We start from the raw sequence: 24,539 nt of genomic DNA on the forward strand, positions 1-24,539 counted from the left end.
GCTGCAGAAAATGCAAGAAAGGAGAATATTCCATTATAATGAATTTTACGGAATAAAAAATAGGTTCTTGGTTGTATCTAAATCATACAGTTTCCCAGCATTGTTTGGGTCTGCGGCCAAATTAAATTAAAAACATAGAATCTGCCGGCAGATCGGCCCCATTCGGCCCCCGTCTCGTCTGCCGGTTTTTCCTGCTGTAAAGACTCAAACCTTAATCAGTCGTTGGCCTCGTCTTAGATTCAGGAGCCGGATGCCTATCCCATGCATGTTTGCATTCCCTTGCTGCATTAGCCTTTACCACTTCTGCTGGGAGGCTGTTCCACTTATCTACCCCCTTCTTAGTAAAGTAAAACTTCCTTACCTTCCATCTAACGCTCTAGTTTAGGATTATGGCCTCTTGGTGTGAAGTTTCCTGAGCATAAATCCATCAGCTCCATAGATGGACAACCAGGAGATGGTGTTGAGTGTTAGTGTGAATTGGTGTGTGTGTGTGTGTGTGTGTGGGGTTAAGTGATTGTGGGTCCTGCAGATGTGAACAGCGGGAGGAGGAAAGAACGAGTAAAAAAAGGGGAATCTGGGGGCGAAAATGGAACATATGGTTTTCTTGCGTCTCCTCTTCTTAACACCCAACGGTGTCCCCCCCATTAACACACCCTTATACGTTGAAAGTTTCCAGCGCTGCCCCCAAACATCTCCTTCCGATAAACGCATCTCTAATGGCATGAAAGGGAGACTCGTGGATGACAAACAAGAAGTTTAATTCCATAATATTAATAATGCAACAAACACTAAAATATAGATTTTCTCACATTTTCTAAGTATGGCGTCCTTTGTTCCAAAAACAGGAACCTTTTCCCCCAGGATTACTTTCTTAGACGTACTTTTAACCCTTACAATTTTCTGCTATAGGATTTTTTCGTTTTATAAAAAGAATCTTGGAATTCCGAAGCCTTCCATGCGCATTCAATGCCCTTTCAGTAAATACCAGTGGAAATAATTAACTTTTCAGTAATAAAATATTTAAAAATAGCCCCTCCCCCAACAATACACAAAAGCTTAAAAGCCCCAGTTTACACCATTATTTCCATTTTTTATTGTGTTTTTTTTTTGCTTTGATATCAACCTTTCCGGATGGGAATGTCTGAGTCCCTTAGACCCGCTGACGGCCCTTATTATGTTCCTTTGCTATGAATTGTCTGGTCCAATTAAAAATTCAAGATGGCCTCCATCCTCAGTAAAAGCTCCTAGAGGTCCATTAAACTTGCTAGGAAACGTTGAAATATGTATCACTTTATTAACGCTCTTGATAATGTAATCGTTCTGTTTTTCTTGTGTTGTCTACTTGCAGAAGGATCGAGGCGATGGTGGAAGAGGTCCAGACGACGGCGGGGGGGGGGGGGCGCTCGAAGAATCCGCTCCCTGTTGGAAAAAAATAAATAAATGGACATTAAACTATACGCAGTAAGTGATGGCAAATCCACACAATGGAGCGCTTGTGACCGACCAGCAAAGACAAAACGCTATCTGTCAATGTTCCAGAGTCGCCCTTCGGTAACCAAAGGTTTGGCAGAGGAATGTCCTACAAACTGAGGCTTCTATTGTGTTTCTGCGACAGAGAGAGGAAAGAGAGAGAAGAAAGGAGAGGCAGAAATGTGACCAGAGACTTATTAGCACAGGACACAAAGAGATGCTTTATAATAATAATAAGGGAGAACTGAGGACATCCCTATGACACCAAAACCCGATGTACATCATGAGCAGCGTTACATCATAGAAGGAAGGAGATACAGTCCCGGCATCAGACCCAGAGATCTAAAGATCCAAGGGTAGCCATCTTGGCCCCATCATTCTCATAATTGTTTCATTGCAAAAAGGAGCGGGGGGGGGGGGGGAATCGCTCCATGGGTTGCCCTGATGTGATAATTTTAGACCAAACCCTTTAAGCGGTTACGCTGTGACTGGATCCTTTCGTCTTCGAGAACACGTTGGACAGTATTTGAGTCACCTTAATGGAAGTTGTCCAGCTGCAGTGAGCGAGACCGGCCGGGCGCTAAGGGTTTTCTGATTGATACTGATATTCTTCATTGTGTTCTGCATGTTGCCATTCATGTGTGTGGCGTCCATACTTTTTGCCAACCAATTACCGCTGTATTACGCTAAGGCATGGTTAGGCACCTGATTTATTAATTCTAGGCCAATAACGATAAAAGGTCACCTCTAGGGTCAGAGAAGATGGTGCATGATGTGGTCTTATTGTGGTGGTCAGATGGTCCCTTTATAATACCTTCTGGGTGTTGTCTATAAGGTAATGTCTCTTCACCACGGCCCGTTTCCCGGCGGAGGATCAGACATTCGTGAACCGGAGCTTCCTTCCGGCGCTAAGTCGTTATTCTCTCTTAAACAGAACAAAATTATTCATTAAACCCCCAAAAATCGGCGCTAGTAAGCAGCATAAGACAGAGAAGCCATAGAATGGAGGAGCGGAGCTCTGAGTGATATCCCGACAGCTTTTATTTACTGGAATTACTTCTTAACCTCTGCGAGAGTCTAATCCAGAAAATTAAAGAAGGTCTATTGATCGAGTCGGGGAATTTATGATTTGACTTTGCGTTTTCCACTATGAGCTTCGTCTTACGAGTCAGGGGAGAAACAGAGAATTAACCTCAAATCTCTGAAGATCCGTCAAAATAAAGCGACATAAATAGGGATTGTTACTTTGTAACAAAACAATATGTATTATTCTCTTTGGTCATGTAAGAGCTGCTTTGAATGTAATAGTTTAAGACAGGGGTGTCCAAGTTTTTTCTGCAGTGGGCCACTTCATCAGAATTGTATCCGTGCGCGGGCCGCACTCATTTCTCACTGTGAGAAATTATGGCCTTTAATAAGATATGCAGATTAAAATAAAGTAAATGACACAAAACCTTTACTTTTCCTCTCACTGATTTCTGGGCCTAGAATGTTTTGTGACTACAAATTCAGGATTCTGGATAAGTAAAAATGAAATAGTTCTATTTATTTTAGGGATGCACCGAAATGAAAATTCGGGACCAAAACCGAAAATTCACCTTTACAAATAATAAAAAAAATCCCACACTTTTAATAAAAGTAAGTTACACACCAAAATTGTACAAAAAAATTATATATTATGATTGTTAACAGCAATCTCAGGCATACCCAGATTCCAGCATGTACTGGTTGGCTGGGCATGATAGGAGTGTGATTGCTTTCAACAATCATATATAAATTAATAGTTATTGTATTTTTTGTACAATTTTAGTGCGTTAACACACCACAATTGGGAAAAAAAAATCAACGATATGACTTGGCATGATAGGAGTCTGATTGCTAACAGCAAACACACTTTTTTTATACCCAGGCAACCAGTAAATGCTGGAACCTAGACATGATGGGACTGTGACTGTTAGCAGATTGCTGTTAGCTGTTAGCAATCACACTCCTATCATCCCAAGTCAGCCAGTACATGCTGGTACAGGGTGGCTGTAAGTGCAGACCCCATACTGCTGGCAGCATCAATACAAAAGGGGGCAGCTAGCCAGGTTTCAGCATGTACTGGCTGACTTGGCATGATAGGAGTGTGATTGCTAACAGCAATCACAGTCCCATCATGCCTAGGTTCCAGCACTTACACACCCATGCTATCACACACACACGCTATCACACACACACACACACACACACACACAAATTAATTCATTCACAGATTCATTCCCTCAATCAGGCATACTCATTCAAACACCCTTCCCCACCCCCTTACCTGAACTACAGCTCTCGATGCCACTCACAGACTTCAGCAGGGGGCGCGGCCTCCCGCTTCCTCTGTGCAGTACAATAGACCCTCACACAAGTAAGCAGCAGGGCTCTTGTGATCCTGGCTGCCGATCTTCTGCGGGCCGCACCTCGAGGTCCCGCGGGCCGCACCTCGAGGTCCCGCGGGCCGCACCTCGAGGTCCCGCGGGCCGCACCTCGAGGTCCCGCGGGCCGCATGTTGGACGCCCCTGGTTTAAGATAAGTGGAACAGCCTCCCAGCAGAAGTGGTAGAGGGTAATACAATGAGGATATTAAACATGCATGGGATAGGCATATGGCTCCCGAATCTAAGACGAGACCAACGACGGATGGGCCGAATGGGGTTGATCTGCTGGCAGGTTCTGTGTTTCTATGCAATAAGCCTGACAATAACCTCCAAATCTGTCCTCCTGTATCCGTCGCCCTCCGTCTTTCCGCCTCTCTACATATCAATCCTTCATTGGCAAGGAATGTTTTTAATACTCGCTCCGTTAGCCGGATCGCGCAGCAACTTCTACATTAACACCGCCTAATAATGAACGAGGTTTAGCACAAGCTCTAGAGCAGAGCAAATCCAGAACGCCACCTGGCAGTGACAAGGTTAAAATATTAATTAACGAAGACAAATTAACCCATCCTTGAATCTGTACTATGCACGCTGCAGATCAGGCTGATGCACGCAATGCCTAAAATAACACAAAGAGCATAAAGATATGTATAGAAGGGATTAGCTGCTGTTATAGATATATGTTACGGATGCTCAAAAATGTAAAAAAAAAATCTACAAAAGATGCACCAATTTATAATAATTGTTATTATTAATTTTATTATTATTATTATCATTAATGTTGTTGTTTTGCCTTTCCTGAAAATGTATTATTATACATTATATATATATTTAGATATATAAATATATATATGTATATATATATAAATATATATAAAATATATATGTATTTTGCAGGTCATTTTGCACACTTTTATTTATCTTTGTAAATCCGTTTAACTCTTTGAGCTCCAGGCTTGTTCCTTTATAATACATGGGTTGAAGACCCATTTCATACAGTATTAAATTAAAGGAGCGCAAACAGCAAGTTCTAAAATGTTATACTATCCAGTTCCCATAACCTGTCGACATACTTTACGTAAAAAAAAAAATATATATATATTTTTTTATTGACTGTATTTTTTTCGAAATTCTGAAAAAAAACCAATAAAATACAAAATATACGGTAAAAAATAATCGGTGTTTAGAGATATGATATAGTTTGTGATATCAAGTGCATTGGAGCAGTATACATTTACAGAAAGATCCCCAATTAAAAGAGAAATAGGGTCACTGTTAAACTTGTAAGCGCCAGCACAAGGTATGACATCATACCCTCGCTCAGTAGCTGCTCTATTGTACTAGACAAATGGTGTGGGGGAGGGGTGAGATTGGCATACAAAAGGCAGTAGTGCAGAACGTGATTAAGGGCCCCTCTTAGGTCGGCTGCTGCAAACTTTGAATCCTTTATTACTCCTTTAATTCATTTTTTTTTTTACCCCTGAACGGAAATTGGTTCTTTTATTATTTTTAATCGGACCCGGGGGTCGGCTTTAGTTTTGAAAGCATTTCCAATTAGAGTCCGTGTCCTGTTGACGTCCCTCCGCGGTGATAAATGGGGTGTTATCGCTGCCTGGACCCGGCGGACGTGAGCGGCGTGTTAGGAACTGTCACCGTCATGTCACCTTCCCAGGGACAGCGCAGTACGAGCACCCTTTGAGTGCTGGAGGAGCGGCGCATATTATTACGCTCATTTAACCGGAATAAAGGGACCCGGGAGATGAGTTAAATAAGATTAAAAAACTTTTATATTTAGAGGGCTGGTAATATTAATCTGAAAAAAATTATAATAAAAAAAATATTAATATTATTAATAATAATTATTATTATTAATGCTAATAATATTAAAATTAATAATAATATAAAACAGATGGTGCTTCATATGTTTTTTTGTCATATAATTTAACGCCCCCGTCGGTTTTCTTCCTATATATCTCGATATCGGTGATTATTTCCCCCCGGGGCTAACAATTTTGTATGGCTGAATGATGTAATATTACATTACCGGATAATATATACGCTGATGTGAACGAGAGAACATGACAATATGAAACAAGTGCAAGCTCAGCAGCGCAATAATAATAATAATAATAATAAGAAGAAGCCCAGTCCCTAAGATAGTAGAAACTAGTCCCCCCAGTAAAGCCAGTAAAGTATTACCTTATACAAAGGGCCGTAGATACTTGAAGTCAGGGCCGGATTGGGGAGGAATAAGCGACACTGGCACTTTAAGGCCAACTGGATACATGTGGTCACATGTTACTTTTTCATACAACGCGCAGCCGTGCCTATCCAGCGGGTGTCTGCTCACTGCGGGGCCTGATATGCCGCCGGAGCCATAGTATGGGAAACGGTGATGGAGAAAAAATAATGTAATAATTTGGGGTAAGCGAAAATAGATGGACGTGTTGATTCAAAGGTCATGGCTGTCCCATGAAAAATCCGGACTGTTGGGAGGTATGGATCAGGGATACCACGGTACTCGCCAGTGGTAACAAAAAGAAAGGTTTGTTCCCTGCACCAGGTTTGAAACGCAGTAACTGGTTAAACCCATCATATCTACAAACTCTCTCAACCGGGCTGAACCTGCTCTCCCCTGATTGTTTCCGTATTTAGATGCCTGCGAGACAATCCCTTCCACCAAAACATCTGCTGTTGCTTTTTTTTTTTGACAAACTAATTAATCTTCTGTCTGCATGGCTGAAAATGTTCCTCTGAACATTTCTATAATTTGCTCCCTCCCCTTCGTGTCTAAAACCCAGGCAGAAAACCATCCCACGCCAGCTTAATGAGTCCCTAATGAGGCCGGTGGCACTGTGGAGATTCTTGGAGTCTCTGGCCCATGTCTCCTGAAAGACGAAAGAAACAAATATCACGTGCAACCTGAATATCTGATTGATTGTATCCACAAAAAGGATGACTGTGTTCCATAACGATAACCCAAAGTGTTGAAATTAAAAATTTATGGAACATTGTCCCACTTGGTGAACATCTCTTGACCTTTGGCCAGTTGACTGGATCGTCCAACCCCAAGAGAGCATTTTACAGACCGACATTATGCCGTTACTGGAATATGGAGCTATGAAAATCCAGATGGGGATCACCTTGGACACAAACATTGGTGGATTTTACATTTCCAGAGACCCTTTTAGTGATCACCGCAAGTGTGGTGGAGAAGTGGACTTTCCTTTCCGACGTCATGGTGGAGTTAACATAAGCCGACATAGGTTACAGCAGGTCGAAAAGTGAGACAAATCACTCTTATCGGCCATCGGAGTCTCAACTTGGTGTCATAATTCTTTACACTTTTTATACAGTAGAACCAGGAAAAGGGTCTCCCAATGTCAAAGGTCTCTAAAACCATCTAACATATCTACTCATGGAATAAAACAACTTCATTAAAATCCCTTCTTGCGCAGGAACGAAGCTGGATCCTTGATTCAGCTCAACGATAAAATGGACTTGGTCTTCTCGACTTTTCAGAGTTCAATTAATATTTTAGCTCAAAATTACCCAAAAACAAAAAAAACAGTCAGCACATGGACTATAGCGGACTATAAACCACTGGGGGAAAGCTCCACAGACCAAACAATCGTATTTGAAACCAAGTAAATCCTTGGGGACCATCCGTCATCAGGCCATTTGGGGGTAATTTAGGCTAAATATATCAACACGCCTGGAACACATGTTTATATTTACATATAGATGTTGTTTATATATTAAAATATAAATTATTTCCTCCGAATATCTATAGGATCATTTATCATGTTTCTTAGCTTTTGTTGTATCCAATTAAATGAGGATTTTTCTAAGTAAAAAAAAAAAAAAAAGAAAAAATCCCTAAATCACAAATAATGAGGATAAGACTGCCTTAGAAACTGGAGATTAAGAACGCTGGGGAAAAAAATGGAATTACTAAAATGGGGCCATTTTTCAACAAGCTGATATTAAAATAGTGACTATTTCAATAAAAAAAATTCCATTCACCACTACGCATAATCCTCCAGCAGAATATATAAATATATAGCGGCTTATCTTATTTCCCTAGAAATGAGCTGAAAAATATATCATTTTTTTTTTATATATGTAAGGGGATTGATCTCCATACATTTCCGCAGAAGATTTTTTGCATCTGCCTGTGTTAAAAGTCCTGTCTCTAAGTTTTCCACTTTAATTATTAAATAAATAATGCTATAATAAATAAATAATAAATAAACAAATAATTTTTTTTAAAAATGAAAAAAAAATCCAGGAAAAATCCTGTAACCATTACAAAAATTTCCCTCTCTCTTTCTCATATGACACAGAAATAGGCTGTTGCCATATAAACGGAAAAAGGTTCTTAAAAGTTTCTTTGATGAACAAATTTTATTTGTTTACATTGAACAAAGTTAACCCCCCCAAACCGATTGGACTAGAAGACCCTCCGACACTCATCAGTGATGATGAAGTTGAGAAGAGACAAGCCGAGTGGGCCGGGGTCCTAAAAAATTGGCACAGAGCCCCCCCCCCCCCCAGAAAGTTATGCTGCGACCGAATGCCAGACGTGTAAATCCAATTATTCTTATTTACAAAATATTTTTCCTAATCGCTTGCCTGGCGTCGTGGGGATTAAGTGCATTAAGAGACAGAGAGATTGCTTTCCACCTTTTGCTATTTGTGATACGGTTAATCGGCGTTTTCCTGCCTGTCCCGCGGTTTGCCGTTTCTGTCTGCTGGCACCGTGTCCCTGCTCGCCGTCTTATCACTGGGAGCAGATGCGCCGCGCTCAATGCTTTCTTTTTTTGCTTACGCTGTGATATCAGGAAGGAAATTACAGGGAATTCTTAATGTAGGAAATGAAAGATAAATGTCCTTTTATTCGCTTCAAACTTCCTTCCATACGCAAGATCAGGTTATGCCCAAAACACGCCATATGCCACCGATTAACGCCCGGTTCCCATGGCTTGGCTCCCGAGGGTGACGGCTGTGACATCAAATTCTTTTCAAGTTACTTCTTTTTCATCTTTAAAACTTCAAGGTGGAAGCTTTCTAAAAGTTGAGGAAAAGTATCCGTTAAAGAACAAGCACTGAGATCACTAGTGAAGTTGGAGTTATCTTAAAGGTTAGGTCAAGTCGTTGAGGGGCTGACCCGGAGTTGTAGGGTTAGAGGTAGAATGGGTAGATTATCGGGTTATCAACACTCCAGATTAAGTGAGTACCTATGAGAGAGGGAACGTTTTCTTCTGGCTTTAAGACAGGGCAGGTCTCACGAAGTTCGAGGTACACTTTGGGGTCCCCTGGGTTGGTCCCCTGGACACTCATCGTGTGATGTGGTTGTGTGAGGACCTGCATTCTTTATATTTTGTCCCCCACATTTTCAATGCTCTGGACTTTGGCTGCTGGTGGCGGTGGAGAGCTGGGGCCGGATAATGGCACCTTTTGCACGCGTCACATGGCGCTTTTTTTGTTGGTTTCTTCTACGTTCTACGTGTGTGAGGAGTGGTCACTTGGTTCACTGGAAATGCCACACCGGAGCTTCTTGGCAGGGGTGTGGGATGGACCTTTTCGGCTGCCACCCATCTTTGAAGACTTCATTGGATCCTCTCTTGCACGAGAGAGGAACCCTAGAAGATACAGACCTCTTTAGGCCTCAGTCTGGGAGTTAAGGACCCACATATCCCCTCCGTGGAAGACCGAGGACCTGGTGTCCATTGTTTCCATTCCACTTATGGAGCACCAAGTACCTCGGGCTTCAAGACAAAAAAGAAAAGTTGCCAACACTCCTAGCTTGGTAATGGCAGTCCTAACAGAATGACTTACAATGCGTCAAGCCTTCTTGACCACTTTGATGATGTAGCAAAATTGCTCCGAGTTATGTATCTGCCACAACTGTTTGTCTCACAAACACACAAAACATGTTTAGTAAATCTGGTGGCTTTGCGCGCGTGAAACCCGGTCCGTTTAGGGTGATTTTAACCCTTTTACTAAACATCGCAAAATTCTGATTTCTACAAGAATAAGAGCATCCTGATGGACCATAAAAAGAGCTGAGAGGAAGAACAAAAAAGCCTGTTAGATGCAGGAATTATTTAAGGTGCAAAAATAGATTAATGTTTTATAAAGCCGAAGAGTTTTTAGAGACAAGCAGGTGAATATCCGAGAGAGGATAATCCTCCAGAGCGTTACGCAGCGCAGAGACGACAATTCAGTTCTCACCTCTGTAGAAGAGGGGGCAGCTGTTTTTTTTAAACTGTTCCCTTCCAGCATTTTGTCAGACGAAACACGAAAAAATAAACACAATTTCCCAAAACAGAACTGAGCGGGGAGATCGCGTTCAGAGGAATGGAGGAAAATGAAAAATGATAGAAAATGAGCGAGATTTGCTTCTCCTTGTTTTACACAACCAACCACCCCCGATTTCCAGGGCCGCGCAGTGTGGACATCATATTCCTCACGGACTTTACTGAGCATCTGAAGGAGTGTTAAGCTTATTAGTCTGCCCTATTTAGGATTCCTGCTTGAATACAGGTGTATCACAGGGTAGACTGCAACAGGATCCGTGATGGACATTTCAGTAGAAAACCCAGAGGACCAATATCTCCTAAAAACACACCGTCTATCCCTAGTGACTTAGTAGAAGAAAGAGAGACCATCAGCCGACCAGACCCCAAGCTTTCCCATCTGTTCCTCTACTACTCCAAATAGCCCTGAAGAAGCTATGCTCCTGCCGGTGATGGTGGAGGACACCTTGACCACATTTGCTCCTCTAGGAGGACATCCATGGATCCAGGCATCTCAAATGAACACTCAGGATGCTAAATCTCATGTAACTGTTAGAGAACTTTATCTTCCTGAGTATTCCACGTAGAACTTTGATATGTGCTATGATATGGAGAACATTCCAGAGGAACCTTATAGGGTTCCAGCGAAAAACGGTTATAGCCAAACAATGACAGGTATACCAAGGAACAAAAAGTTAAAAGATTCTTCACTCTGCATGACCGTTACCCATAAGGCCATGGGGTCTTTGTGCATGCGCGTACTTTTAAATGAATTTCATTACAAGGAAAAAATTGGCTCATCTCTACTAAACTTGACAGCCACCCCAAGAGGCCGTATTGCACGCTTAGGCGTTAAGGCTGTTTTAAGAAATGAATTCTAGGGTGGAGAATGTAACGAGGTTCCTGAAAGTCATTGCAAGCACCTCTGCGGCACCCATTCATCTTTCTAAATGTTGCTGTCTCCCTGCATAGCTAAAGGACGCCTTGTTTATGGGGAAAGGCTATAGGATCTATACATCAAACTCACACGGCTGTCAGCGTGATGCATGTCACACTAAGAGGCTTACACTACTCGCAGCAAATTGGAAACGGCGTCTGCCGGACGGAGCTCGTCGGCTGGGCGCGCCGGGTCTACAAGAGGCGAAATGTATTAAAGCCAGCGCGACGCTTATCTTCTCCGCCATTTAATCCGAACACGGGCCGGTCAACCAAACAACTAATCAATAGCCAATGAACGCGTGTCTATTGTGCGTGATGTATGTATCAGGTCCTACTACGGTGGTAACAAAGTATTTATTCATTTCAACATGCCAAGGAACTGGTTACGTTCGAGGCTTCCAAGTACAGAAACTCCCCGATGTAACATCCTTGAGTCCAGCACCAGTTAAAACTAAGAAGAGGGGAGGGAGAGGCTGGAGCATAAAAAGGACAATTCTAAGCACAAGACCCCCCAAAAAGTAAATATCTTTTACTAACGTACCATAGAATCTGATGGCAGATCGGCCCCATTCGGCCCCGTTTAGTCTGCCTGTTTCACCTGCTGTAAAGACTCCGTCCTTGGTCTCAGGAGTGATATGCCCATCCCATGCATGTTTAAATTCCCTCACTGGATTAGCCTCTACCACTTCTGCTGGGAGGTTGCTCCACTTATCTACCACTCTTTCAGTAACGTTAAAATCATAGAAACAGAAAAAAAAACCCCACCAGATGTGGCTAATTTTCACACTCAGTTGAATAAGGTCAGTGTTTTTGGTTTCAGGTCCCCTTGAAGCTACCACAAGCGATACAACATACAACATACACTAAACACCAAGTTTTAGGCTCAGATGTAACGGGCAAGTGATTCTTATCTTCCATCATAAGATATCGGGGGTCCAGCTCTGTGATGCTCAACATGTTGTAATTCAAAGGGTTAATTTAGCAGCGGGCACTGGATACATTGTTACCCATGGTATAAAATTCTTCTACAGTCCTAGAGGTCTGTAACAAATGATCAAATACAGATTTTTATCGTGTCCCTGAACGTTTCGCTCCAGAAATAGTCTGAGTTGGATTGGTTTTTTTATGCCGCGCATCTCGCAGGGATCTCAGAAGGTGTCTGGAAACAATCAGACTCCCCTTTCTGCTCCATTTATCTAATGAGGACACGGAACGAAAGAGTAACTCTACTGACTGTAAGTAACTCGATTTGTAAATAATTTAACAGAAATAATAAAAAAAAATATACCCTGATCATTGTACCTCCTGCAAGAATTCGGAACTATTCGGATTTTTGTACTCTTTTTTTCTAAATCAAATTATTACTATGAAATATAATTATTACTGCATATAATTATTATCTTTTTCCATTTATTTATTTATAATTTATTTATTTTATTTATTAAGCGCTAACTTATTTATTTAACGCTGTACAAATACCGGCTGGTTGGAAAATACGTCACAAGTATACATTTACACATACAGAAAATAGGAATTGCGGATCATTCTGAGATGTATTGATGTTTAACCCCTTCAGGCTATTTCCCAACCTAAAGGCGGAACCGAAACCTTTAAGGATTTTTGCAAAACTAGATTTGTCACAATTATATATAATATGGTGTAAGATATATATAATATATATATATATATAATATATATTATATACACCGTATTTGCTCGATTATAAGACGACCCCCCAAAATCTGAATATTAACTTAGGAAAAAAAGAAAAAGCCTGAATATAAGACGACCCTATAGGAAAAAAGTTTTACCAGTAAATGTTAATTCATGTAAACTATTTTTTTAAATAAAAGCTATGATTGAGAAAAATATTTTTTTTGTTTTTATTTCCTTGTATTTTCCAACCTGTCCCCCAGTTACACACATCTGCCCCCAGGCTGGCCACACCAATATGGCACTGTGGCCCATGATGTGCCTTTTAACCCTCTATATGCCACTCTGCCCCATGGCATGCCTTTTAACCCTCTATATGCCACTGTGCCCCATGGTATGCCTTTTGACCCCTATGTGCCACTCTGCCTCCAGAAATGCCTTATACCCCTATATCCCATTCTGGCATTTAGGGGGTTAAAAGGCATATTATGGGGCAGAGTGGCATATAGGGAGGTATAAGGCATTTCAGGAGGCAGAGCGCTCTATTAAATGCACCTTTAACGCCACTCTGCCTCCTGAGATGCCTTATACCTCCCTATATGCCACTCTGCCCCATAATATGCCTTTTAACCCCCTAAGTGCCAGAGTGGCATATAGGGGTATAAGGCATTCCAGAAATGCCCTATGCCCCCATTTAACACACACACGCACACACACGCACACACACACTTACCGGTGCTTCCAATTTCCTGCTGTATTGCCGGGGCAGCGGGTTGACGTCTGCGTCCGTCGCGGATACCTTCCCCGGCTGTCAGAGATCAGAGTTCCCCACACAGGTGCGGCACCGGTGCGGGGAACTCTGATCTCTGACAGTCGGGGAAGGTCTACGCGACGGACGCAGACAACCCCCGCTGCTAGCCACACCTCTTTCCAGCTGCAGCGGACGTTGTCTACGCGGATCGCGTAGACGTCAACCCGCTGCCCCGGCAATACAGCAGGAAGCACCGGTAAGTGTGTGTATGATGGGGGGGGGGGGGAGTCGGGTGAGACAGGAGGATCCAGGTCCCCTGCAGCGGTGCGGGGGATCTGGATCTTAGTCTCATAATCAGACCTCTATTTGAGGTCTGATTAGAAGACGACCCCGATTAGAAGACGAGGGGTATTTTTCAGAGCATTTGCTCTGAAAAAAACCTCGTCTTATAATCGAGCAAATACGGTAATACACATATATATAATATATATTATAGAATATATATTATGGATTGGACCTGCTACCATCAACTACTTAACTTCCCACCCTAAGGTTTTTTTCTTCCCGTACTCTTAATAAGGCTACCTGGGCCAATCAATAACAAACAGCAACAACAGGAGAGAGATATCTGATTGGGGAGGAATAACCATGCAGAGATAGCTGCCCCTGTGCTCTTTGCAATGTAATTTATAAAAGGACAAAATGTTTCTATAAATGCCACAATTTATACACTCAGTAGAACTGCCCCTTTAAGGAGACCATGGCCGATATACCAGCAGATCACGGAAATATAATTTATTCTCACCCCGCCAACCAGTTTTTCAATAATGACCCTGTTTAATCTCATTAAAAATGCCTGTTTGTTGTTCTCATTGTCAGAGAAGGCAGTATCAGTATGAAGAAAAAAAACCCCCTTGATATAATCCCATCGCTAACTAGCTGGGAAAATGACTTTTCCAGCAGAATTATTTTGTCAGTCAAGTAGCTATTCCGCAGTAATTAGCTGAACCCGTTAGAATGGCTCGGTGACCCCGTCAAACCTTCAGAGGAACAGTAATCATCATTCCTCAACCCGGCTCTCACCGGGGCTTCTCGTCTGGTGGTTAATGAACTAGACTTTGAATCCAAGGTGTGGACAATGCATGTTAGGGAAAGGGTTAAACCCTGTAGGCCGTTGAAGTGAAGACTTCGGACATCTTTCCAACCTTAATTCTACTTTCTATAGCCCGTTGGGATTGAGTGAAGTCTTTTCTGATCTATAGTGGCTTAGAATCAGGTTGATTGAGACCCCTTAACTCATCATGACTGGTATTGACCTAAGCTGTACCGATAATGGCCAACATGATTTACCAAGGATCAATAATAGCCAGAGGTCAAAATATATCAACATATATCTAGAAGCTGAGCGATTGCTGCTTTCTAGCAGATCTATTCCATCAGAACATCATCTCAACGAGAAAAATAATCTGTCATCGACGTCAACGGGACGTCTGTTCTGCGCCACCTTCTAGCTTCTAAGAAGGAGTCAACGTTGTATTGAACCACCCAGCCAGGTCTTTATCTCTTGGGTTGAGGTTCCTCCATAAGGAAGACTAAGCATCTCATGGGAGCACCGTTTTTGGAGGAACAGCAGAAGATGAAAGAGGGACTTAGTGAGGATGAGCTGGGAGATCGGCACATTATCTACGAAGCCCGTCCAGGTCCTATCTATCCACTACCTCTAAAGGCTTTTGGATTCAAAAGAGTAAGACGAGGATAGGAGGCAATAGGAGTACTAAGTCTAGTGTACGTCTAGGACTTTAATGGGGCTCGACCTTCAGTGTAGGATACAAACTTTCCTTGCCCCCCTCATCTGCCCAACTGTAACTTCTTTAAATGAAATCCAGAGTTTGGCAGCCGCATACGCCCCGTGACCCCATTTTATATCCTTTCTGGTCCGGGGTAGTTACATTCCGTCCACGGCCTCTCTGGGTAATGTTATCCACGCACTCTCTCTTGACTTTCTTGTACAGCAGTTGCCCGTGTCCTATGGTTAGGTTCTATTATTAGGAAGACATTTCTAATACCAAGCTGTGTGGTGTGCATGCGCAGCCTGATATCTGGAAAGGGCATGTAGGGTTATATCAGCTCCGGACCATTTTTTTTTTTTTTTTACATTTCACACTTTTTATGAAGATGCTTTTATTTAAGCAAGATCTGGTTCTACCTTTAAACTTTGTTTAAAGCCTCGACCTTCCAGTCGAATAAATCCCATTAGTCCATAATTCCATATTTGGAATTTTTTCTAATCATTTCTTTTTTTTTTATTCTTTCTGGCTGGTCGTGATAGGAATTGTAGTTGCAAATAGATAGAGCTCAAGAAGCTGCCTGTCTCTACTCATTACGAGTGAACGATATAGTTGTTTTTTTTTACGGTGGAGAAATGCTATATAAACGATATTTTGTGCAGGTTTATTGTGCATCAGTCTGTAGCGGAACATATAACGCTGGGACCCCCTCCTATAAGATGTGATGCAGTCTCCCCCGTCCATGCGCATATTCTGTATAGAATCCGAGTAAACATGTCGTGGGTGGCCGCGGATTTGTAGCGTCGGCTATATCTGTTAGCGGGTTATATGACAAAAGCAAAACAAATTGAAATGTTTTACCCCAAAATAAATCACTGATCTGATAACAAACACTTTGCACGTGGCTAGTAATAAATAAATACAGATGTTAAGAGGTGGAGATGTGATTAGTGCCGGCTCGTATAGCAAGAAGTGTAAGGGGCTCCTAAAAGGAATGTATTGTACAGCGCTACGGAATATGATGGCGCTATAGAAACAATAAATAATAATGGGGGGATCCCCTGCACTGTGGGGGGCCGCAGGGGTATGTATTGTACCACTCTATAGCCTACGCTGCACCGACGGGCTCTCTGATATACTCAAAGCTCTGCGCCTGCACCCCCCCCCCCCCCCGGTCTATACGTCATGCGTTAAGATCAAGGAAGACAAAAAACCGCCATGAAATTCCACCCACTGACAGCCTGAGGAATCAGGTCACATCCCAGCAACCAAAAAAAAGGAAAAGACAAAAAAAATCCATCCGTCTGCTGACATCACAGCTTTCTGCTCTCCTTCGGCAGCAGCCGAGACTCTCAGAGTCCTCTAATGCGCATGTTTTCTCCGCTTAACCCTTTCTACCCACCCAACCTCATTGCATTTGGCTTTTTTTTTTTTTCCAGAGCAAAGGTTACCAATACTGTTTAAATGACTGGTTTTAACATAAAATCTACCCTCCAGCTTCTGGATATCTGCTACCAACGTATAAATTAATATAAAATCATATTTATTATTATTATTACTATTTTTTATTGATATAGCACCAACAATTCCCGCAGCGCTTCTTAAAGTCCATACATTTAAAGGGTCCGACAAAACTAGAGCCGACAGACGAGCTGACGAATTAGGTAACAAGGGCTTGGCACAGAAACTTACAATCTACATCTAAATGTCACCGATCTCTACAGCCTGACACATAGGGGTTAATCAGCGCGTTAGAGCACAGCCAGCGCTTAGCTTGGGAATTCCATGTTTGGCCTCGTTCTATACTCCGTCTTGGAAAAGTTACAAATATAGACCCTGAATTCCTGTCTTCGCGAGGATTCGGCAGGTTGAGCCCTCTCAGGGATTAGAGCGCCTGGTCAGACAGGGGGGTGCGGGGGTCTCGCCCGCGCGATGGCGGATATGCTGGTGATGGCACTTTTAATAGCGCGCGCTCTTTATGGGGGAGCGTGAATGCACATTGCTCGTTGGAGAGCGCCAAGCTTAGCGATAATGGATTTAGTCATGCGATAGCCATTAGAGGCAATTAGAGGAGAAAAAGCAGAGAAAGGGGGAAAGAAAAAGACGGTTACTGTATAAACCACATGAAGCAGGTATATATATATATATTATTCAAAAGTTTGGGGTCACTTAGAAATGTTTTTGTATTTGAAAGAAAAGCTAATTTTCCCATAAAAAAATCATGAAACGGATCAGAAATCCAGCGCAGACGGGGTTAATGTTGTAAATGACGATTGTAGCTGGAAACGGCTGATTTTTAATGGAATCTCTTCATAGGCGTACAGAGACCCTTTATCACTCCCATCACTCCTGTGTTCCAATGGCCCTTTATCACTCCCATCACTCCTGTGTTCCAATGGCCCTTTATCACTCCCATCACTCCTGTGTTCCAATGGCCCTTTATCACTCCCATCACTCCTGTGTTCCAATGGCCCTTTATCACTCCCATCACTCCTGTGTTCCAGCGGCCCTTTATCACTCCCATCACTCCTGTGTTCCAGCGGCCCTTTATCACTCCCATCACTCCTGTGGTCCAATGGCCCTTTATCACTCCCATCACTCCTGTGGTCCAACGGCCCTTTATAACTCCCATCACTCCTGTGTTCCAATGGCACGTTGTGTTTGCGGATCCAAATTAAAGTTTAAAAGGCTAATTGATCGTTAGAAAATTATTTTGCAATTATGTTACAGTCCAATGGAAACAGCTCAGTGACCCCAAACTTTGTTACTTGTCGTCTTTCATTTATAAAGCGCCCGTAGATTTGGAAGGACTGGCCAGAAACGGCCATAACTAATATGACTTCAGAACGCTACGGACAGCGAAGCTGATCTAGAATGGAGATCTGCTGTCAGGTTCGATGAATCCGGCAGTAATGAGAGCTTTGGCTGATATAAAGATCTCTCTATCACAAACAGGCTCGCTAGCGGATGAATTGAATGAAGCATCGCATCGACCCGTGTTTATTACGTCCTAATCAAGGTTCAGCCATATCACAGCTGTGATGCTGATCAATACGTGGCTGCGGGATTTATCGTATTTGATGATCTGCACGTTTGTCCTTCAGTTCTTTCCTCGGATCCCCTTTTCTTTACACGCATCAGAAAATCAATATTTTAAGTTTCCTTAAAGAGTATCATTTATAGTGAATATAAATTCTTTTTTTTAATGAAAAATAATCCCAGTTTGACGATGTTTCTTTTCATTTTAACCTTCTTAGCATGGCGTGCGATGTGCGTAGCACCTGAGTATACAGGACTGCGCTGAGGTCATTCTGGAAAGGTCTTACATATTGTTACAGGAGACTTTAAGTCATCTAAATCCTAATTACAGAGAGAATAAGCTTTTGCATGAGGTCTCTAGTTTATTAATTAGTATTATCGAGAAACACACTGATTTTAAAGGGACAGTTTAATGTCCCAGGCAGCCCCCCCAAAAGCATATTTAAGTACTTAGTGCCTTATTATTATTATTATTATTATTATTCATTGTTTTATATAGCGCCATCAAATTCCGTAGCGCTTTTAACATGCAATCTTCAAAAATTATAAAATAGTATTAAGAAAATCCCTTCAGTTAAGTAGACTCGAAGCCCCACCTCCTCTGTGGTCCAAGGATTCTCATCACTGATTGGCTGCTTGAAGTGTCAATCAGTAGCAGGAAAGCGCTTGCACCGAAATCAATGGGAGCGCTTTCTGCACCCGATCATGAAGGTTCTCTTTGACCTTCCTTGTAACGTCCGACGAGCCAGTGTATTTAGTACGCTGAAGACAGCTCCCTGCACGGAAATAGCTGGGGGGGGTGAGGAAAGAGGAAAAGAATCCCCCCCCGATAATGCATGTTATATTCATTAATGTGAATATAGTGGCTGAAGTGTCCCTTTAATTTTACTTTCAGGACTACAAAAGCCCTACAGAAAGTCTTGTGTCTGCCCATTATATATATATATATATATATGAAATCTCAGTGCCGCTCTCCGGTGATAGAGATAAATAAAGGTTAACTCGGTACTTCACCCTCACTGGTCTACACGCTTAATGCCTTCTCCTGGGAGACTCTCGACATATTCCCATCCGAGAGATTAGCGGCCGAGGCTATCTGTCTAATTCTCCAAGCCGGGGGAAGAGCTGAGGGATTCGGTAATGAGTTGTCACGGTGTTGGCAGCGGTATTATGCCGTGCGCGGGTAGTGATTTACTGACGCTGTCCGCGGTATCCTTAGAGGACCTGCGCCCCAATCACCGCCTGACCTCTCAGAAAGCTGGAGGCCAAGTAATGCCTGAGACCAGCAATACTTTCTGGGCTCGTTATAAAGCGTCAATGAACATCATTCCCCCTAAAAATCACGTTAATGGTGTTAACGGTCAAAATGTAATTTATTAATTTATTATTTTGGTTATATATTAAAACAATATCCTCCACTCTTTGTGTTTTGTACTTCTGATATTTTTTAAGAGAAGCAATAATATTTAATAATAATAATAATACTAATAATAATAATATATATATATATTTATATATATATATATTTATATATATATTTATATATATATATATATTTATATATATATATATATATACATATATATTTTTATAAATATATACATATATTTATATATATATATATATATATATATATATATACATATATATTTTTATATATATAAAAATATATATATAAATATATATATAAATATATATATATATATTAAATAAGAGCTTCTAGTAACCTCTGGGACATGTTTATAGAGTTAAATGTCAGTATTATAGGGGGGGTTAAAATCAGCCTCCTGTATGAATAGAAGTCAAAACCCCACCGGTAATATACACTAGATCACCTTATTGAAATATAATAAATAGCCTCTGATACTTTGAAACAATTGATCCGTGGCAAATGGTGGCAACACCAGCATAACAATCTCTTATCCAGAACTTCTCTCCCTTCTTCTCTCTGCAAACCCTTAGAAGGCTGCCTTGGCCAATCAACAACAATCAGAAACTTAACAATAAGGGAAACCTAATGGGAAGGGATAATTGTGCAGATCCCAACCAATAAAAGAGTTAATATACCTCCCGCCATAGTGTAGTCATATTGCAAGCACGTTTGTACCTTTGACCTCTTCTTCATCCCATCAAATGCTTTTCCCCCCATTAGACTCACATCTGTGGGCAAGACCCACATGTGGGACCAGATGCTGTCATTGGGTGTTTTTAAAAACAACACATTAACCCCTTTTATCCTACGTCCTTGGTAAGTATTCCCAGATGTTTTAACAAAACCGTGCAGCTATCTAGAAGATAACCCTCTAGAAATACCGGTGCAAAATAACAGGAGGAGCGTTAATGAGAAGGAGGAATGAGACGGAGGAATGAGACGGAGGAATGAGCCGAAATTCAGCAGAACTAGCAGGAGATATCCCCAGAACTGATACATTTCTTAAGAATTTCGAACTCCCAAAAATGTTTACGTTCCGCTGGTGTCTTGGGAAAGAACACTTCCTGGCTTCTTGTTCAGAAAGCAAATACATCCCGATTGTTTATACACATCTGTCACATCTCCCCGCATTCCTTACGCATGAGGTCTAAAAGACTGCAGCAATTAATTAAATGCACTAATTCTAAGGTCAATAGAGTTTTTGGTCTAAAATACTTTTTTTTTTTAGTAAATGTATATAAACCCTGGAAAAATGTACCAATAAAAAGAGAAGAGATTGCGTCACAGAAACGCTTTATTTATTATATATATATTATATATTGTATATTTTATTATATATTTTATTATATTTTATACACTTTATTATTTTTATTATTTTTATTAGTGAGCAAGTTAGTTATTCTGTGAACGTTCCAGACATTTTTTTTTATAAATAATGAAAGTGATAATTAATATAAATAGTTAATGGATGTGCTCACCTGGAGTCTTCTTCTGGGTTCTGCAGAGACAAAAGTAAAAGAATAAAACTCAGGATAAGTAACACCAAAAACAACCGCTTCTTAATCTGCCCCGTTGATGCTTCTCAACACAAAATCTGCCCCAATATCTGGTCTACAAAAATACAGAAGCAGATGAACAAGTAGATGAGTTCCAAAAGACGGCGCCCCGAAAAAATTACCCAATAACTGGGGCAATCACCCATTAACTAAAATATAGCCTCCTACAATGGCCACCCAGATAACCACCAGAAATACTGCATAAGTTATCCCCCAATCTTGAATTCTCCTCCCTTGGTCTCATCTATCCAGTGCTAATTAGCTCCCATGGGGAGGACTAATCATGTAGATCCTCAGTACTGGAAGTTAAGATGGCCATTCCCATGCTATATATGAAAGGTGTTTTTTTGGTCTGTATACACCATGTATCAATATATTAGATTTGGAAAAAAATGTACTTTTTACAGTTCCTTTAAAGTGATGCTGGTGGAATTTTTGGCTGATATATAATATGTAATATAGACTCAAAGCTTTACGAAATAAATGTTGGTATGTTGAGAAACATCAACTTTTACATGTAATCGGAATCACCAACCAGGAGATTAGGTGCAGTTTAGGCTCAAATTACCTCGGATTTTTCATTCGCCATCTGGTTAAAGCTGTTCAGCTGCCGGGTGATCTCCGCCATCTCCGTCATCAGTTTTCCCATGTGGACATTAAGTTCTGCAAGGACCTCGGTAACGTGAGCGGAGGCCATGGCCTCCTGGAGGTCCACAAAGTGCAGCGCCCTCTTCTCCTCTTCTTGTACCAGGTCCCTCATGTGATCAAACTCCTTCTGAATAAAGCTTTTCAGTTCACTGCGGGATACCTGACGGACAGAGAACACAGGGTTAAACAATACATTTCTAAAGAGCCACAGGAGAGCCCAGCCACAAGCCAACCGCTGGACACGTCAGGTATTAGAAGGCCATGGACGTTGGTGGTGGGACTCAAAATAGACCACAAGAGGTTTTACTGCTGGTAAACTTCATGTATTCCATATCAATGGCATGTTAGACCTTAGATCTTAACTGAAACTTTTATTTGCTTAAACTCCAGGAGACATTTCCAGGCAACAAGAATCTCAACTGGGAACCATCTCCTGAACCAAACAATGGGCCACTCCACTTATGCTGACATGAATTCGGACTAATTCAAATTGGTCAAATAGCCAATTGGCCAATTGCACTGGTCAAATAGCCAGATCATAAGATCATTCTTAGGTCACAGTAACCCGATATTTCGATACAAAGAAATAAAAAACGGCCAAGCTAAAACACACCAAGTGTAAGGGTGTGTGTGTGCGCGGTGCTTGTGTGTGTGTGTGCGCGGTGCTTAAACGATATGCGTAAAGACAGGCAGGATGTGCAAAGGGTTAGGAATCAAAGTCAGATACATTGTATCCATATTTCCATGTCTTCTAGAATCTTTAAAGTTTTTTTGGAAATGTTGCACATTTTAAGATTCAAAGCTACATTGTTTCTGGATTTGCCCATATCGATACACGTGTATTTTTATTTAATAAGAACAAAAAACATTAAAAATAAACAAAGAAACGTAGATATTTTCCTATCGTTTTTCTCCGCCGACCCCCCCCCCCCTTCCGAAAGCCCCCTTAATCTATATGTGTTATGACGGGAAGGCTTTTTACAAGGAAACAATATAAATAAGACACAGAAAGTATCTGTTACACAAACTCTTCTAGGGTTCCATTTGTGACGCTTCAGATCCCATTACAGCCCCCCAGGAAGGAGGTCATAAACCAGGTACCCACAGGGCACAATATTTCAGTGGAATGGCCACTAGTGAATGTTCTGAAAGGGCTTGAAACTCTAGTATTCTATAGATATTTTGACAAAACTTTTACAAGTTCACGGAGGGGCAAAAGCACTTAGTGAAATGTGATATCGGGAGCCACCTATTTAACTACTTTTATTAAAATTCCTTGTGTTTGGCTTGAAGAAGAGCTCAGCTGAGCCCCTAGACACCTTCTTAGTTGAACCTCCTTGAAAAGCCAGCCCTGATCTTCATCTTAGAACATAATATATACCAGATTGGGTCATACTTTATATATACATTAATATAGTCCATACTTCATATGAGAACTCTCAAGGCTTCACATGTGTCTCAGGGTTTTCATCTGAATCTCAGGGTAAGATCTCCACACGGCATGGATCTAACTTCTTCATGTTCTACTCTGATTTAATGATATGTGAGCATCCTGAGCTTTTCTCACTGCTACATCACAGCTAAAGCCCCTACTTGAAAACAGGTGGTTTAATACATAACTTCTTAATACATACCTTTTTGGTTTTCACAATAATCGCTATTAGACCCATTGGGTTGCCACCATCAGTGAGCCATAGCTTCATGATGGACTTTTAAAGGGTTAATGCTGGCAGAGCCTTAACAAATAAGCCAGATGGGATTTGTGAGCATGCTTGATCTGACCCCTATGGTTAAATAATAATAATAATAATAATAATAATATATAACAATATTAATACTATGAATATATCAATATAAATATTATTTTATTATATTATTAATAATCCATTAACTATTATTATTAAGTCTATAACTTACAGCTAGCTCCAGTAACAGCTACCTTGAAGCAGCTAAAGATGTGATCTATGGCAGAACATGAGCCGAGTCTCAATTATGATCTAGATACCAGGGTCCTAATGGGTAGAGATGGGTGAAAACATCGCATGCGGCAAGGCGTTTATGGCTTGTGACATGACATCACAACACACGCAACGTTCCGGGAAGTAAAGAGAAATGCATGGATTGTAACATCAGGCAGCCTATATTCAAGGTTACTGCATTATTACAGCTGGCAACAATGTTCCAGCAGGAGGTTCGGCAGAAAGTAGAAAAGTCATGTTTTTCACGACTACTCCCACAGGAAGAAAATGTGATTTTTCGTCCAGCTGTACTCACGAGCATCCATCTGGCCAAAAAAAGAGAAGAGGAGGAGGCATCTTTACCCAGACTGGCTCACGTTCCTCCATAGTTGGATCAAGCCCACACCAGCTTGCCCATCTCAAAACATTTGGAATTGAAGAATAACCTGGTTTGAGTGACTAGTAGGACCTAGCGTACATAACCAATCCCTCACCTGATCCATGCGGCAAACCATGAGCTGGCCACCTTACAGAAACCCCCCTGAGATCCTACATTAGATAAACGCAAACACTCACTGCCAGAAAATACATCAATTA

The 24,539-nt window shown here is 41.4% G+C and overlaps 1 protein-coding gene across 1 annotated transcript in view; it reads right to left on the minus strand.

The window, feature by feature from the left end:
• LOC149280179 (tripartite motif-containing protein 44-like) overlaps positions 1-24,539 on the minus strand; it is a 54,293-nt gene that overhangs the window by 25,752 nt on the left and 4,002 nt on the right. Inside the window, exons 3-4 of the mRNA XM_089500748.1 lie at positions 21,905-22,144; positions 21,259-21,278 (exon numbers count right to left, since the gene is read on the minus strand). Coding sequence (XP_089356874.1) covers positions 21,259-21,278; positions 21,905-22,144 — 260 coding nt within the window. The remainder of the gene's footprint in view (positions 1-21,258; positions 21,279-21,904; positions 22,145-24,539) is intronic.

Source organism: Sceloporus occidentalis, unplaced genomic scaffold (assembly GCF_023333645.1).
Source record: "Sceloporus occidentalis isolate IW3139 unplaced genomic scaffold, rSceOcc1.0.p SCAF_158, whole genome shotgun sequence".
Lineage (NCBI taxonomy): Eukaryota > Metazoa > Chordata > Lepidosauria > Squamata > Phrynosomatidae > Sceloporus > Sceloporus occidentalis.